At 30.5% G+C, this 17,000-nt stretch overlaps 1 protein-coding gene across 1 annotated transcript in view; it reads left to right on the top strand.

The window, feature by feature from the left end:
• The first annotated feature begins 12,540 nt into the window (after positions 1-12,540).
• LOC108905811 (laminin subunit gamma-1) overlaps positions 12,541-17,000 on the top strand; it is an 85,756-nt gene continuing 81,296 nt past the window's right edge. Inside the window, exon 1 of the mRNA XM_018708836.1 lies at positions 12,541-12,886. Within this exon, the coding sequence (XP_018564352.1) occupies positions 12,764-12,886 (123 nt within the window). The 5' untranslated portion in view covers positions 12,541-12,763. The remainder of the gene's footprint in view (positions 12,887-17,000) is intronic.

Below are 17,000 nucleotides of genomic sequence, written 5' to 3'. Positions count from 1 at the left end.
GGTGATTTTTTTAATGATTCAATTATTTATTTTTTTTACTTTCTTTTGAAAGTATTCGAAAAATTATTCTAAAAATCCTAACAAATGAAGTCAAAAACAATGTTCTTCGGTACTAAAAATCTAAATATTTAAATCTGAATTATACCAGAAATATTTAAATAAACAGCGATTGTTTAACAATTATTATCTAAAGTAAAAAATTGAAAATCTAAATATTAATAGTACACTTACATTAACACATACCTACCGGACATATTGAAATCATAATTTTTCAAAAAAATGTTTTGTATTCTTGTTCTAACATCAGCTTTGACAAGGACCAACACGCAACGATATTATGTCACGTAAGATATTAATAGAATAAAAAACTACCTAATTCTAAATAAATACTTTAGATTTTATTTCTATTAATATTTGAACATAATATCTTCTGAGTCATATTCCAGTGTACTATATTTTTGTAATTTAGTTTATAGATATAATAAAACATTGATAAAGTTCCTGATCAAAAACGAAACGTCTGTTAAAAAAAATATGAAAAAAAGGTCTTAGTATTTTATTCAGAAGAACCACAACCCCAATATTATATCTTATCTTTCTAATATAAAAACTTTTCCTTAAGCGTTTGTTTACATTACCACATATACTCTTTTTTTTATAGATTTACTTAGGACGTCCCTAATTGGTCCAAATTGTCTGGAAAATAAATGTCTCAAGGACGCTGATCACTCCACTGAAAGTATATATTGTACGCCTCAGGGACATCCTTAAGACGCCAAATGATCAAAAACGTTCATTTATGGCCCATTGGTTGATTTCTCAGGGAGGTATAGGCGTGTGAAAAACAGATTTCCCAAAGACGTTTATCGGAAGAACTACGTTCCTAAACGGACGTCCATTGTACATCCTAATATTCGTCAACAGATGTCTTAAAAACCCCCTTAGGACGTCTCTGTGCTCAGTTCATTACATACAAAATTGAATATGAAAAAATTACAAATGTTTTTAAACCATCTAGTTACTGTAAATCCTTAGGTTCAGATCAGGAAACAACTTCTACCCTTCATCAGACCAAAAATTGTTCCATCTGAAAAAATAATTGACGATGTTGTCTTAAATATGGATGTCGAAATGTTAGTTGCAGTATTATTAAAGCCATTTTTATAAAATCATTTTATTACTGTTTGGGTTTGGAATAATAAACTTCTTGCTGCTTACACTAGTTTAATTTCTTTGTGGACTGTATTCTTAGACTGATTGAAGTACTTACTTTCATCGCTTATTTCTAACTAACTCACCAAAGGTCTGCTACATGTCTATTTATAATGAGTAGAGGTACGCTAGGTACCATGAATATTCTCGGAAACCCCGAGTTACCTGTTTTAGGTCCAATACATTAAATCGGTTTATTGCAAATTACAGGAACCGTAGGCTTATACGATAATATCCTTCATAATGGTATTAACAAGTAAACAAGTTGTAAAATTTACCTAAATACAAAGAAGAAGTAAATACTAAACTTACAACTAAGTGATTAAAATAAATCTTATATTTAGGTATACACAGGATTCTGTACAATTACAATATGGAGAACCTAAATATATAAACTAAACGTATTTAAATTGTTTTGAAAAAGAAACATACATGCTGTATGTTTCGAATATTCTGTTAGAAGGCTTTCTCCGAAGTCGTAGGCATGTGGTCAGCAGGAAAGGAATAAAATTGAGAAGTTAATTTCTTTTCACTAATTTTATTCGCTACAGCAAATATAATGACGTCGCAGACTACTGGTGTTACCTGTAGCTTATAGCTAGACATCAAAGATGCATTTAAGATCTAATAGTAAGGGCCGAAAATATTTAGTCATATGAGTAACTAAATAAGAGGGTTTTATCATGTGTCTTCTGTCAGCAGCAGCGACAGAGTACGCCATCTGTAGCTGGTGCAGCAAACGACACACCCAGAAATCACAAACCACAAAATAATTAAGGAAACTGCAGGTGAAAACACAATTAAAGTAACCTCTAATTCTACTATCTAATAGATGTCACTGCACCATAATGGTGGTATATTTAAATGTAATAAAATACACTAAGAATAAAAAGTATTTCATAAGTAATAGACCACAAAACAGCTACTAATGGTTTAAGTTGATAATTAAAATTAAGGTGAATCATTAACAGCTGTTTCATGACTTATAAAACGCTTTAATTATCACTTTGTTAAATGAAAAAGTTAAAGCAGTACCAAATATACAAATCCATTCTGTTATGAATTCAAAAATATTTAAGTACCAAAAAAATGTACAGACATTTATAATAATTATTAAAAAAAAACATTCAAAACTGCTAATTTTAAAGAAATTTAAAGAATTATTTACATGCCTTTAGATACGTAAAATGCATTGCACAGTTACTTGCCAAAAATTATGGTTAGATATATTTGTTTCGAACTAATTGGTTCTCATCAGTACGATGTAATAACATATTACAGTTATAGCACTTATAGCAAATAACATTTTTAAATATGTGCAGTTCGATTTTTTAAAAGGTGGCGGTGAAATGTCATCTAAAATTGAAGTTTGGCGGCTCTTATAGAAAATTCTGGAATGTTATGTTAACAAATCGTTTTGCTGAATGTTGGATACTATCCGAGTATTCCGAGGTGATATTATTACAATTAATAGGTGAACTTGTAGTTGATCCTAAAAAATAATGTCGGCATAGCACTTCTGTTGAGACTAGTCCTATTACCTACTGTTTTTAAACATTTTAACTCAAAATGGTCTTCGCAAAAATAAATATCTGTGTTTGTCGGAATAATTTATATAATTTTCGAACTGATTCTATCCACAGCAATTGTCTGTCTTTTGTAATTCTGAAAAAACTTTTATTTCTGAAGAACATATTACAGGTAGGTATTCATATAGTAGGAACTGCTTTTGCAATTTAGAGCACAACATTGACGTTTAGTTCTATCAGGTAAACTCATTTTGGATAAAAAAAGTAAATCCCTTATTATATTAATCTAAAACAAAACAAATTTATTAATGCACAAAACGCGACAACCTACCTAAACATAAACTTTAGTCTCAAACAATCAATCATTCTATTTCTGTTGATTGAAAGATTGTAAATATAGAGAGATTCAGAATGATTGAAGCGTTTGGGGAACGCAGCCTGTTTCTAACACCATCTCTAGCATATAAAAATTTGTAGTATTGACAGAGACAGGTACAGGCTGCAATCTCCAAACACTTCAATCAATTTGAATCTCTCTGTACAAGGCTTTTTTTCGGGAGTGAAGTCATATGTTGTAGCTTGTGTAGTGTGAGTGAATGAAGAGATTTAAACCATATGACAACTAAGATCAAAAGAGATAGTAATAGTAACTACACTCAGATATTCACCAATATACAGTCGCGAAAAAAGCTTACAGATTTGATCTGTGGTTGTAGATTTCTGCTTAACAATTTCTATAAAGGACAATGTTTTGCTGCACAAACGCGAGATGGCCTCAGTGAATGTATGCTCCATTCGCCATATCCAATAAATCCTCTTATTTATTTACTCATATGTACTTAGCTACCTACTTGATATCATCTCTTTTTGCGCATATTAACTCCTCTCTCCCTTCATGCCTTTTGAACTTAGTAAAGTAAAAAAAGTAAGGACTAACATTGAATAATCTCTCTAAGAAACCATTTTTGATAAGTGGAATGGTTTCCGAAAAGGTTAGTGTAGTTCCTTAACCGTATTAATTGGAGTGAAATACATCCATTTCAAACGAACCCATTAATAAAAGTCGGTCCTGGACCATTTCGACCAATCCACTTACACAAAAGTGGGTATTACGGCAAGGAGCATCAACATCATAGTACCACATGTTTCTACGAATTTCCAGTAATCACCAGTAAATCACTTAGCACGTTACTTCGACCTTCGACCTTCGACGATCTAATTAATGTAAGGTCCAATGAGCCAGTCTTTTACTGTTATGGCCTAAAACTTATTGAAAATCTTCACTATACCCAATTATAAAATGCTGTCGATGTTGATAATCCTGAGGCTGTAAAAACTGAAGATAATTCCAGTTCTTGAACAACATGAACAAATTTGCGCCTGTTTGGTATGAGAGGACTTGAGAAACTATTCATATAACACTAGGAGCCACATGGGCTTCACCGTAAGCTAACATCATATCAACATATTCACTAATTGTAAAATCCGGCATAATGCACAGTCACAACTGTTAATATCTCACAAAGTCTAGCTAAAAACTTAAAGATTGTAAAAAAAAATCGCGAATTAGTGTCATTTTAATGACTAGAAAATTATGAACAAACATTTTTAGACAAAAGTTGTTGCTTTTGACGAGTTAAATACATGGATAAAATTTTGGCACTTATTTCTGGGACACCTTGTATACAGTTTTAACACGGTTTGAAATAGAGACTTTTATGGCACATTTTTGATTTATTTGAATTTAACGTAGGTATTCCTTAAATTTATAAATGAAACAATATAAATTAAGTTATTGGGTTTCTACCACCCTTGCTCCACATAACATGTTCATATATATGACTTTATATTTTTTTTTTGTTATAATGTTTTATTGATCGTACAAAAATCTAGTCGTTATATTTGAAGTGGCAATTTTATATAAAAAGAAAAGAAAGGAAATTTGTACGAACATATTTCCTAAGGGAATTTCAGCTATTCAAGGTTTTCCAAAAATTACAATCAAAGATATATTATTAGTCCGTCTTTTGTGATTTCAAAATGACCACACTAGTTGATTTCAAATTGTGTTGTATACCAGAAATATTTAAATATATCTCGAAATCTTAGATAAAAGGAAATAACAAAACAATATCAAGATGCTTCTAAAACGTCATTTACATAATAACGAAGTTGATCGCTAACGATAGGTCCTCCTAACATTTTCATTAAATATTTTTGAAGATGCTTCTCTAATTCCAACGTTATATTTTCAATGGTTTTGGAGTAATTAACAAAAAGCCATATCCACTTCAAATTTTTTAAAAATCATAAAGATTTTAGAAATTATAAGAATTAGAAAATGTAGCAACTGTTTTTTTTACTTTAACGAGAGTCCTGATAATTCTAAGAGCCGCTATTATACTCTGTATATTTTTTGTTCGCTATGAAGTTCAATGTCTTAATCACCGAGGTTAAACTTATAAACAAATTGCGAAATAACTTTTCATTAATAATTTTTAAACAGTATAAACTGTTAGAGATAAATTTATTTGAATTAGTTAAAACTCTTTGCCAATAAGTACTATCTAAATATATAGAGGAAACTTGTCCGGAAGTGAGATATATATTATCTACAATACGCCCTCGAATGACATCCAAGTATTTGGAGTAGAAATAATTTACAGAATATTGGTGTCAAATATTACATCGAATTTCTGAAACATCCAAAAAATAAAAACTACAAAGTGAAAGCATTTATTCGGATTTGAAATATTTGAGATAAGTCCGTAGAAGTCCATGTTGATGATGCTGTGTATGGATATATTGAAGAGTAGACTAACTGATCTAGAAGTAAAGTAGAGAAGTAGAAGTATATCCAATAAAGACCAATTAGTATAGTGACAATATTCAAGTAGAAAGTTGTCCAAAAAATAAGTTGAATTTGTTTAAAAAATAAAAAAACTTTATTTACGTTTCCAAATCAATTCCATCCCCTTCAAAGTAATTTTCACTCGATACAATGCACTTATGCCGTTTTCCAACACTCGAAATAGTCTGAAAAGACCTTTTCCGTTATGGCCTTCAATGCTTTCGTCGATTCGGCTTTTATTTCCTAGATCGAGTCGAAACGGTGTCCATGGAGTGGTTTTTTGAGTTTAAGGAATAACCGGAAGTTAGTCGGTGCTAAATAAGGCGAATATGGTGGTTCCGGAACGACATGAGTCAAATTTAGTCTCGAATTATCAATGCTGTGTGGGTCGATGCAAAAATCAAGAGTTGTCTGTCCATAATTTCGGCTTTTTGCGGCGATTAGCATCACGCAAACGACGCATAACACTCAAATAATATTCCTTGTTAAAAGTTTAGACGGTTAGGAGAAATCCATAGTGCACTACGCCACGATAATAAAAGAAAACTGTCAACATGACCTTGATTTTTTACTGACATTGGCGTGGTTTTTTCGGTCTTGGTTCACCTTTTGCACGATATTCACTCGATTGATATGCTGTTTCCGGGTCGTCAGCGTAGATCCAAGACTCGTCTCCAGTAATGATGCGTTTCATGACGTCTTGGTAGTCAGAAATCATTGTCGCAGATGTCAACGCGATGCTGTTTTTCCAAAATGTTTAGTGTTTTTGGAACCAAAAGAGATTTGACGCGTCTAAGGTACAACAAATCTTTTAAAATGGTATTTACCAAACCTTTTGAAATGCCAGCACTATTCAATAAGGTCTTTTATTGTTAATTGACGGTTTTCGAGTACAAGATCTTTGATTTGATTAACGTGTTGTTCATCAGTTGACGTTGATGGTCGTTCGAGACGCTGCTCGTCCTTCACGCTTTTTCTGCCTTGTTTAGTCTTTGTACGAGTTGTAAAAAATTTTTTGCGACACAACCTCATCACTAAAGGTCTTCTGTGATATCCTCAACGTTTCCGCGGCAGAATATTCAAACAAAATTTAATGCCAATTCGCTTAAAAAAATCGATAAACTCATTTTCGTATGCATAGATATCAAGGACAGTACTACCAACCTACAAAAAACTAATTGTATGCTTTCATAATACCCGCGAATTTTAAATAAGTAATTCACTTTATTTTTGGCACACAGTAGTATCTTCTACCATGTGGATAAATAGTCTTTTAAATTGTTAAACAAGAAGATAAACAGAAAACATATAGAACTTTAGTTGGGCCTCGTAGAATCTAACAATTTAACAGTAACATAAAGAAAAAAGATTTTAAAAGAAAATTTGATAAAAGTATGTCATGAATTGAGGCTTCATGTTAAAGGAACATGAGAAATATTAATAAACTAAATGGTTTCATTAATGTATATTAATGGGAATGGAAGAAAATAGCCAGAAGGCCAAAAACCAGTAACAAAGAAAGTTACAGAAAAATAATACCTTCATATAGGACTGTTCATTTACGTCAGGGGTGAACTGTAATTCGAGTAAACCTTTCTAAGACGGGTGAAATTTAAAAAATTAATTTGAGAGTTACATATTTTACAAAGGACCCCTCACAAATCAAATGGAAATTGGCTTTCGGTGAAATCGGCCGAATTTTGGATATGTTGTTCCTTTCGGTGTCCAGATCAAAAGTCTCCACGTGCACGAAGCTCGATAATCTTCCCTGCGAATAACTCGGATTTGAGTAAAACTCATGCAGTAGTTTCAGTCAGTTGTACTCATACTAATAGAGTGAAAATTTCACTCAATCGGGTGTGGACAGATACATTATTGAATAAAATTGAGTGAAATTTGATTGAAATTTTACATTGCAGAAACGACAAATACTACCATGTGTTCCCATGTATCACTGGTATGCGGGGGAGTTGCATTTCCTTTTTTCAAATTATGATCTATGGCAATTAACTTTATTTTAAATACTAATTAGAGTCAAAGAACATACCATATTTTCCACATACAATTAGGAAATACTACGTATTTTACGTAATATCTACATTTTCATGTACTATCAGATAAACATAATGAATAATATCTACTATCAGATAAACATAATGAATAATATCCAATGATTTGTTGGAACGTTATTTTTATTATATACCTACTACATTTATTACCTTTATTCTGTAGGTAAATAAAACTTATTTATTGACATGAAATGCTTTTAAATTACCTAGTTCCCTACTCTAACATACGGTAATATAATTTATATGATATAAAAATGTAAAGTACAATTTACAAACCGGACATTGTTTGACAATAAATCCATTATTTATTATTACTGTCGAAATTTAGGGCAATAAAATGTCGTGTTAGAGATTATCATGTTTGACCCACCCAAAAAAGTTCTAAAGCTTAATCGCTCTGGTTGACTATTATCTAGTTATTTATTACTTGTATTTAGACCGTTTTGATATTAAAAGTTGTGGATTTTGAATTTTATAACAGTGATATTAAGAAGTAGATAACTACTGGGTGGTCATGTGAAAATTCACCCAAGTAAGTGTTGAAGTAGGTAACTATTTATGTAAAAAATATGGAAAGTAACATGTTTTTCGCAAATGGGAATTTTGACTACACATTGAAAATATTTTTTTAAATAGTCCTTTACTACAAAATGATTAGTTGAGATTTTGATTTTACAAATTTGGTTTTGTTTAACAAGAAATATCTCTTACTGAAAAAATAGATCATTCTTGTTGACACAACATTTCTAATACATTAGCATTCGCGTTTCGAAAATCTTACTCTTTTCATGCTCAAAACTCAAACTGACTTAAGACATATTTTTTAATTTGTTATTATTAGGTAAGTAATAACAGAATAAATGTGCTATTTTATAGAGATATATCTTAATACCTACTTATAACGAACGTATATGTTTTGTAATTACCATGAACAAGTTGATACTTAGTATTTACATATAATTTACTACTATTTTTTTTACTACTATTTGCTAAGACAGTTACATTTTTAGGAAAGTTGTATTTTCTAAAATCACTGTACTTTAACTGAATATGTTTTCCCTGATTTTTAATTTTGTATAAGATAATTTAATGTTACTAAAATATTTTTCTAAATGATATTGAAATTATGTTTTAAAATAAATGGTAATGTGAAGCAAATAATTTATTTATATGTAACTTAATTTTCATGTATTCTGATAAACACGAAAAAGTTATGATGAAATGATCAGTGACAATCATAGATCGCATAATATAGGAATATTTATATATTTTATGTGATCCAATCTGTCCAGGTTGTGCATTCTAAATGTAAGTTTTTGCAAGTCAAATTCACCATATTTGAAACAAAACATAAATATAATGTTTTACGAACGATATATACTTGAAACAGCCAATCATTTGACTGTTATACATATCATCGTTCAGTTACTAAACTTTTTTTTGTAGAAGAACGGCATTTGTGTAAAGATTAATATGTATAGGTTGAATTTTATGGGCAAAAGGGAGAATATGTTTTGTAGAAGACTGAATTTGATTTGCAAAAGAGTGAACTTGAAAAAGTTTAAATTGGAACTTACCCTTATGATTTATTTGTAATATAAAATTGGATCAATCGAATAAAATATGTAGCCAATGATCATCAAGGTAAACTGAAGAATATCTTGTTGTTAATATGACAAAGGCTGGATACCTTCGTTTACTGCTTTTCTTTGTAAGAGAAGAGGTATTGGATGAATGACTGTTTATTTCAGGTATGTATATTATATAATAATGTAAAATATTTACCTATACTTGGTCCCAAGAAAGTGGATCTGACTTAACAAGATGTTGAATTTGGAGTGTTGCTCAATTTCTACTTGGAATATGCCCATATAATAATAAACATCTGCTTTTTGTAAGAAACAAGGACAAATTGAAATTTGATGTTTCTTTTTTTTTAGAAGTTGATTATAACCTACATAGCTGGAACACTGAAGCACTCTTAAATAAGTGACATTAAATACAGGATGTAGGTAAATGAAGGAGCATACAAGCTACCAGATAATCTTGAGGCAAAAAATATGATAATTGCGCCAAGGCTGCTTCATTTGCTAGTTATGGGTTTTTCTGTAAAATCTTCAAATAAGCAAATACCTTCAAATATATTTGACGTAGATTCATCAAATTTGGGATGGCGACTTATCTTAATAAATGTAAAAATTCACTGAATTTGTATGTAATTTTGTCAACTAGTGGCAGAGGTACTGGGAGACACCCTCACAAAAAAATCGAAGAAGTTCTCAATCACATTTCAAAGAAAAACGGTTTTATTTAAGGGGCAACACCACTGTAAAATTCTGAAATAAAGCAATTTTTTGCAATTTTTTTTTAATGGAAGGAAAAAATGACAGTGTTCCAGAAAAATATATATTTATTCGTAAATAGTACAAAATGACGACGGAGCCATTCTCGCGAGGTATGTTGAAGTTGAGGTGCTCTGCATGCAATTGACGCTTTGAATTTGGAAAAAAACTACACATTTGCTCTTAATCTTCATGTGTATGATTAGAGAAATACGAAATTTCTTTAAAAAAAAGGAGCAATCATTTGTCAATAAATAATGTTAATATCAACTTCTCTTAGTACTGTTATTTATGGTCAAAATTTGGAGCTTCTAATTGGACACGAACTCCAACATCTGTTAGTGGATTAGTGAAGTCACTAATCAAAAGTCATTACCCCATTACCGTACCCTTCCAGCAGGTGTCCATTAGCCGTAGGTAGTCGTTTCGGAGTAGTCCGAAGCACTTGGGAAAGCCCTGAATTTCAAAGAAACTTTTGTACATGCATAAAACTTTTTCTTCTTATTCTGGAAGGTGTAAAGCATCCTTTAAATAAAAAAAAATTGATTTTTTGAAAATTATACAGAGGTCTTACCCCTTAAGGAAACGAGTAATGATCGATCTATTATTTTTGTAGTGACGTTGAAATTTTGAGAATCTGTGAGAATACATATTTCTCAATATCTCTGCCACTGATTAGCACAATAATTGTATAAAAATTAAATGCATCTTTGCCTTTACTTAGTTGAACAGACATACCATGTAACTTTTCTTAATCGAAGTCGAACATCTTTGCATATTTATGATATATTTCAAATTATCACATTTATTTACTCATTTTATCACATTTTTTGTCACCATGTCACCATTGATTTATTGACATCTGCCCATAAATTGTATACATTATACACATTAGTATCTTCAAATGTCCATATAACTCTCTTATTAAAAATGATTTGACTTCAATTTGACCAGTACATGTCAAAAGTGTTTTTAGAACACGTTTTGGTCTGGCATAAGATTAAATTTGTTTTTTAACCGGTGTGTATACATATGCATACATTGAATACACTGAGTTTTCCCTTACAATATCAATATGACTTTGTGTACCACACTTCATGTCCACAATGTTTCGTAATTCAACATATTTAATTTAAAATATCTTGTTCTAATGACTGGGAGACAAAGATTTATAATTTCAAGGTTCATTTCAGCTAGAAAGGTTTTTATTATTTTGACTACTAAGAGACATATGTTTTTATAAGAAGTCTCTTGTGTTGTACGCCGAACTTTGAAATATTCGAAATCATGAACCCACTTTTTCAAAAATTTCGAATTCAATAACTTAAATATTTCGAATCTCCTGCATCTTTAATAACTGATGCAAAATTTGATTGTTTTTTGGATACATATGGAAAAGAAAAATATGAAGATATATAAATTTCTCACAGTTTCATAAATAAACATTGTTTCACGTGGTAAATTGTATTGCGATATACAAAATTACCACTGATTAAATAACATTTTTCACTCAAATTTCGTTTATTTACTTAAGATTAAGTTTTATAGCAAATAATGAAAGTGGCTCTAACCCTTTTGTCGGAGTATCTCAATTTTTGGTATTTGTTCTGAGTAAACAAGTGACTTGAAATAACACCAAACAGAAAAGTCAAGTGGATTACTCTTCGGAAATTCAGGTAGTTAAATTAATGATCCCCTTCTACCAATCCACCTGTCGTTTATCTAATGAGGCTATCGATATTTCAGCATTTCATTTTTTACCATTAATTTTGTGATACCCTGTACAAACATTATTTAACAATTTGAGACATTTTCTAAAACAAAAAAATATGGATTTTATATCGAACTCCTTGTACAGAGTGTCCCAATATATTTTTTAACTCGCGTATTTAATCTGATAAATTTTCACAATGTTCCCCATTTATGTCGGTAGGTTTTCTTAGAGGTTTAGTTAAATTTCGCCTAACGCCATAAGAAAAAATGGAGGGGTTTAAATCGGGACTGCGTGGTGGCCACAGGAATTTGCTACCACGGCCAATCCGGCGCTGTAGAATATGCGCATTTAAATAAGAACCAATTTGATTGTGAAAATGACCTAGCCATGTCGTCTATAAATCAAGTTTAGTGGTACATCGTGCATTAGTTCTTCCAGGATCCGAGTAAGCAATTTCCAATAATTCCACACAAAACGTTAATGGAAAATTCATGTTGAAAGTACCCTATTTTACAATACAATAAAATAATGTTTATTAAAAGCAACTTATCTAAATATAAAGAAAATTGTAATATATTGCAGTATCTTATTTCTTCTGATGACAGTTCATTTAGTCGGCAAAGATAATGTCGCGTTTAGATGAAGTAAAACTAAGTATTATCGAAAATATTTCTTGGAGGACATATCATGAAGGGAGAAAACGGATGTCACCCCTAAATGCAACCCTGTACATTTCAGTCAGCAACGGATCTTTACACAAGTGTTTACTGTTGGGTCACAGCAGGCATCTGGAGATCATACAGCTTCCCAAGTTTTGCTGCGTTAGCGTCTGGTAGTTCAGTAGGCATAGCACCAGTGTCTGGCAGTGGGTGAGTGAAATCGGCTGTGCGATAATGCGTGAGCGTGTATGTGCGGACAGCATTTATTTCACATAACTTATATTTTTTAAATCTGGAAATTTTGAAATGTGTACCTAAGGCTAAAAGGAAAAGGAAATCTACACTTCTCTGGTGATTTTGTGATAGTTGTAGTGCGTACAGTAAAACATGATTCTTTTAAAAACTTTTAGCGTCGTTCTAATATTTACTATAAACACTGGTAACAGTCAAGATACTCCGGTCTTAGGCAATAAAGGGACTAAGTGTTACGATAATTTTAGAAGGCCTCAGGTAGGTACCTTTGAGGAGCACGTTGAATGTTTGAAAATAGTAGTTAGATGTGTACAAGATTATAGTAAGTAACAAGCAATATATATTTAAAATAATACATACAATATCGGCAAAATTTTGTACGTATTATTAATCTTGTGCTGACTTACATATTTATTCTTTATACTGTTTGTGAAACAATATACTTCATTCAGAATTTTTTGTTTACGTGTTATAAAAGCATATTTAATTATTACATACTCATCATAGTAATAATAAATAAATAAAATATAGCTACCTCTAATTCTGATTGCTAAGAAATTCAAAATTCTGAGACTTGTGTGTTAGAGGGGGTGATATAGTATTATTTGAATACATTATGAAGGATTTATAATTTCTAAACTCTGATGTTCCACTGAGCATGATTAAGTTAATTCTTTAAATTAATTTTAAAAACATAGATATTTATATCTCTCAATTGTATATAAAATTTCTCAAGAAACATTAAATTTTTTGAAACTTATCTTTTATCTACAGGTGCATCGTAGTATACGAAGTCATATCGTTACCCAATAAGGACTTATGAAACTATACCAATTATTTTGTTTTTATATGCATGAATATGTACAACAATCTTGGTTGAGTTTAATTGATACGAAATACTATTTGTGAAAAAAATATTAAATTAGTTTTGAAATTAAGTTCAGAAATATATAAGTTCAGTTATTAATAATAATTAATAAATTTGTTTGATTTAAGATATTGTTGAGATGATCTTCATTTAGTAATAATTGTCTCTTCGTATAGGTCAAGTAAAGTGATTAATTAAATTAAATTAATAATTAATAAATTAATTAAATTAATTTTGAAAAATATTTATAGATTTTGTCACTTTAACAATATAAACCTGTAATTATGGTTGCTACAGTTACATATAGTCCAGGAGCACTACATATTGGCATGGATTAGTGAAAATCGCTCGAAAATTATATATACATTGAAAATATAGATAATACATTTTAATAAAATCTTGATAATTGAACTACTCTCATTTTGCTATATCGATTTAAAAAAAAACATCAAAACGCCATAGAAGCCGAAATATTACGCGCTCGTTTTGAACGCACGATTTCAGTTTTGTAATTCATCCCCTCCCCAACGGTTTTGCCGCTCAGATGGTCGGCTTGGCGATATTCATTGAATTTTCCTACAAAAAGTTCACATGCAATAATATTTATAAAAACACATATGGAAGTTTTAAGTTAAGCGTCTTTTAGTACTGTGATATATTTTCCAACACGCAAAACCGCTTCACGAAATTATTTGCTTATAAAGTCAACATTTTTCGCACTTTTAAAATCGCTCCAAAAGTTATTAAATCTTATATAATGATAATATGGAATAGTTAAGTGGTCCAAGTATATGTAAAAATTGGATCGGGTTTTGTGATTTCGTTTTGTAATACCTTAAAGTAGTTAAATCCACATTTATAGTAAAATTGGAGACGTTCTTACATATTAGTTGAATGCTTCAAAATTACCTCTATATTCGTCACTTTTTTACGCTATTTTGACTATTTAGCAACATAAATATGACTTGCGTGAGTATCAAAACATTTCCTTCTTGTAGCAAATTTCATAACAAACAATTGCACTAGTAATGTTTTTTTTTTCACTAAATAAGATGTATTACATACAAGCTTTCTATATATTAATATAGTTGCTTTTATTAAACACTCTTTTATTGTATTTTAAAGTAGAAAGTTTTTTTAGAAAATGTGCGCTACATACCGCGTATCCCAGTCTAAATGAGACACAGAGCAGGTAGATGACGTCAAAATAAAACAATTGAACAAAATATGCCTTAGTAAAATGTCACTTCTTACCGAAATACAAGGTGTTTTATCAGAAATTTTGCTTTTAGTATCGTGCGATTGTTCAAGAACCGTTAGATAAGCAATTTTCACTAATATCTAAACTGCATCGAGCAACAGCAACATCTGGAAGGTGTTGGGCTTAATACTCCTGGACTAATATGGTGTATTAGACATTTAAAAACCAACTGATAATCAGTTCTTAAATGCCCAACTCAAATTTGTTTTATTGTGATTAGATACCCTAAAAGTTTTAAAATTGTTCATAATTTTGATTAGACCTATTTGATTTTTATATACCTACAACTTATTATTTTCTATAGTATTTTTACTTACTGTCAGCTACATTCAAACAATGTTCTTCGATACCAGAAAGTTCAGTGTGCGGAAGATATCTGCCTTATAGACAAGATTCGCTGGAAAGAACTGCTCTATGGGTATATGCCCCATTGAACTATATCACCAATAAGTAACTATAGTAGAATCGTATTCGATGCAAAATAAAGCAAAAAATTGTCGATCTTTTATCAAAGGAAAATCATGTCATCATTTTTAGGAAGCGTTAGATGAACCATATCCCATAGGATAGAAAAATCTTACTACTTCTACATTTTTATTTAGCATTGCGTTTTTAGAAACAATTTTTAATTTATTCGATTTAAGGTAATACTTTCAAAATAAAGTTATAAAAGAAATATTTTAGTTCATTCAAAAGTCATAATAATATAAAATAATATATTCTAGTGATATGTCAAAGTTGGGATATAAGTTTATGAAATTCTTAATCTAGGGCAGGTCAAAAACCTTGCACGTGCATAGGTGCATATATTATTATGTACCTGTAATATTATAGGTTTAGGTACCTATTCGTGTCGGCGTTGTTAGTTATTATAACTTGCTTTGTGGAATTTCATGATAAAATATTATCATATGTCAATAGCCAGAATTAAGTTATAAGTTAAACTGCTGCGGCACAAATATTTGTTTTAACTATGACATCATGATTTATAAACAAAACTATCATCTTAAAAGAATTGAACTTTATTTTAAAACAGTTTTTATTACTATAACCACAGTTTTAAGGAAAGAACGCTGATTATGGATTATTTTTAAAAGAAACGCCCTACCTATAATTTTTTAATGTTTGTCCAATATTTTTTTTTAAGATGGAACTAATTAAGTTAGTTGTGAAAGCAGATTTACTTCTTTTTACCGCCCTCGAATACAGGACAGCCTTAGAAAAAAAAATATGAATGCGAAAGTGTCTTAAGTGGAGAACCCTATACAGGTCACTTTTAAGGTGTACACCATTAGTATTTCCTGAACATAGAAGATATATAGTAGGGTTGGTTAAATTACAAAAAAAGTGCATATTTTCATGCGATTTTAAATTATGAAAATAAATTGGAGGTAAGTTGCGATATAAGTTGAAAATTCGTTTTTGTAATTTAACTAACCCTATATATCTTCTATCTCAGGAGACACTAATGGTGTACATCTTAAAAGTGACCACTCTGTATAGAACAATTTCTTTAATATACAATATACATGTTTTGATTTAAATGTTCAATTTTTCTTTTCTACACTTTAATTTTTAAATTCATAATAGTCTTACCACCAAGAATCTAATTTGAGATTGAACTATCGTGCCGATATGAATTAAAAAGTCTTATCTAGAAAAAATCTACCGAACACAACTAAAATATCTAGAACTTTCCAGCACTTTCGGTTATACCGGAGGTAGACACCAACTTCGTTATTTTAAATTGAACACCCTATATATTATTGCATTTTCGAATTCTACGTGAAATTTGAGGGTCACTTTATTAAATATCCCCTATACCTACGAGTTATAGAATTTGAGATATTAATTTATAAAGAAAAAAATTGACAGATGTAATAGTCCGCGGAGATGCTAGTCTCTCTCTCTTTTCAGGAGCGCGACGTAAGAGAATTTTTGGTAGGTACCTGTAAAGGGCATAGGTAACATTACATTATGGCATACCAATAAATTAAAACATTTAGTAATGGGTGTTTCATTTTTGCTGTTACATTTTGATAACTTCAAACAGTTATACCTTAGACAAACTTGACAAATGTCAAGTTATTTTAAATGTTTTGGAGTGTTTCTGGTCATGGCTAATATGACAACAGGTCTGCTACGAGAAAAAGTGTCCAAAAAATAGAGCATTGCAAATATCTCTAAAAACAGTAATGCCAACCCCAACAATACTTATATGACTTAAAAGGAAGGTTCAATCT

This window comes from Anoplophora glabripennis, unplaced genomic scaffold, assembly GCF_000390285.2.
Source record: "Anoplophora glabripennis isolate ALB-LARVAE unplaced genomic scaffold, Agla_2.0 scaffold191, whole genome shotgun sequence".
In the NCBI taxonomy this organism is placed as follows: domain Eukaryota; kingdom Metazoa; phylum Arthropoda; class Insecta; order Coleoptera; family Cerambycidae; genus Anoplophora; species Anoplophora glabripennis.
Note: the sequence above shows the minus strand (reverse complement) of the source record. Positions and strands in the feature narration are given on the sequence as shown.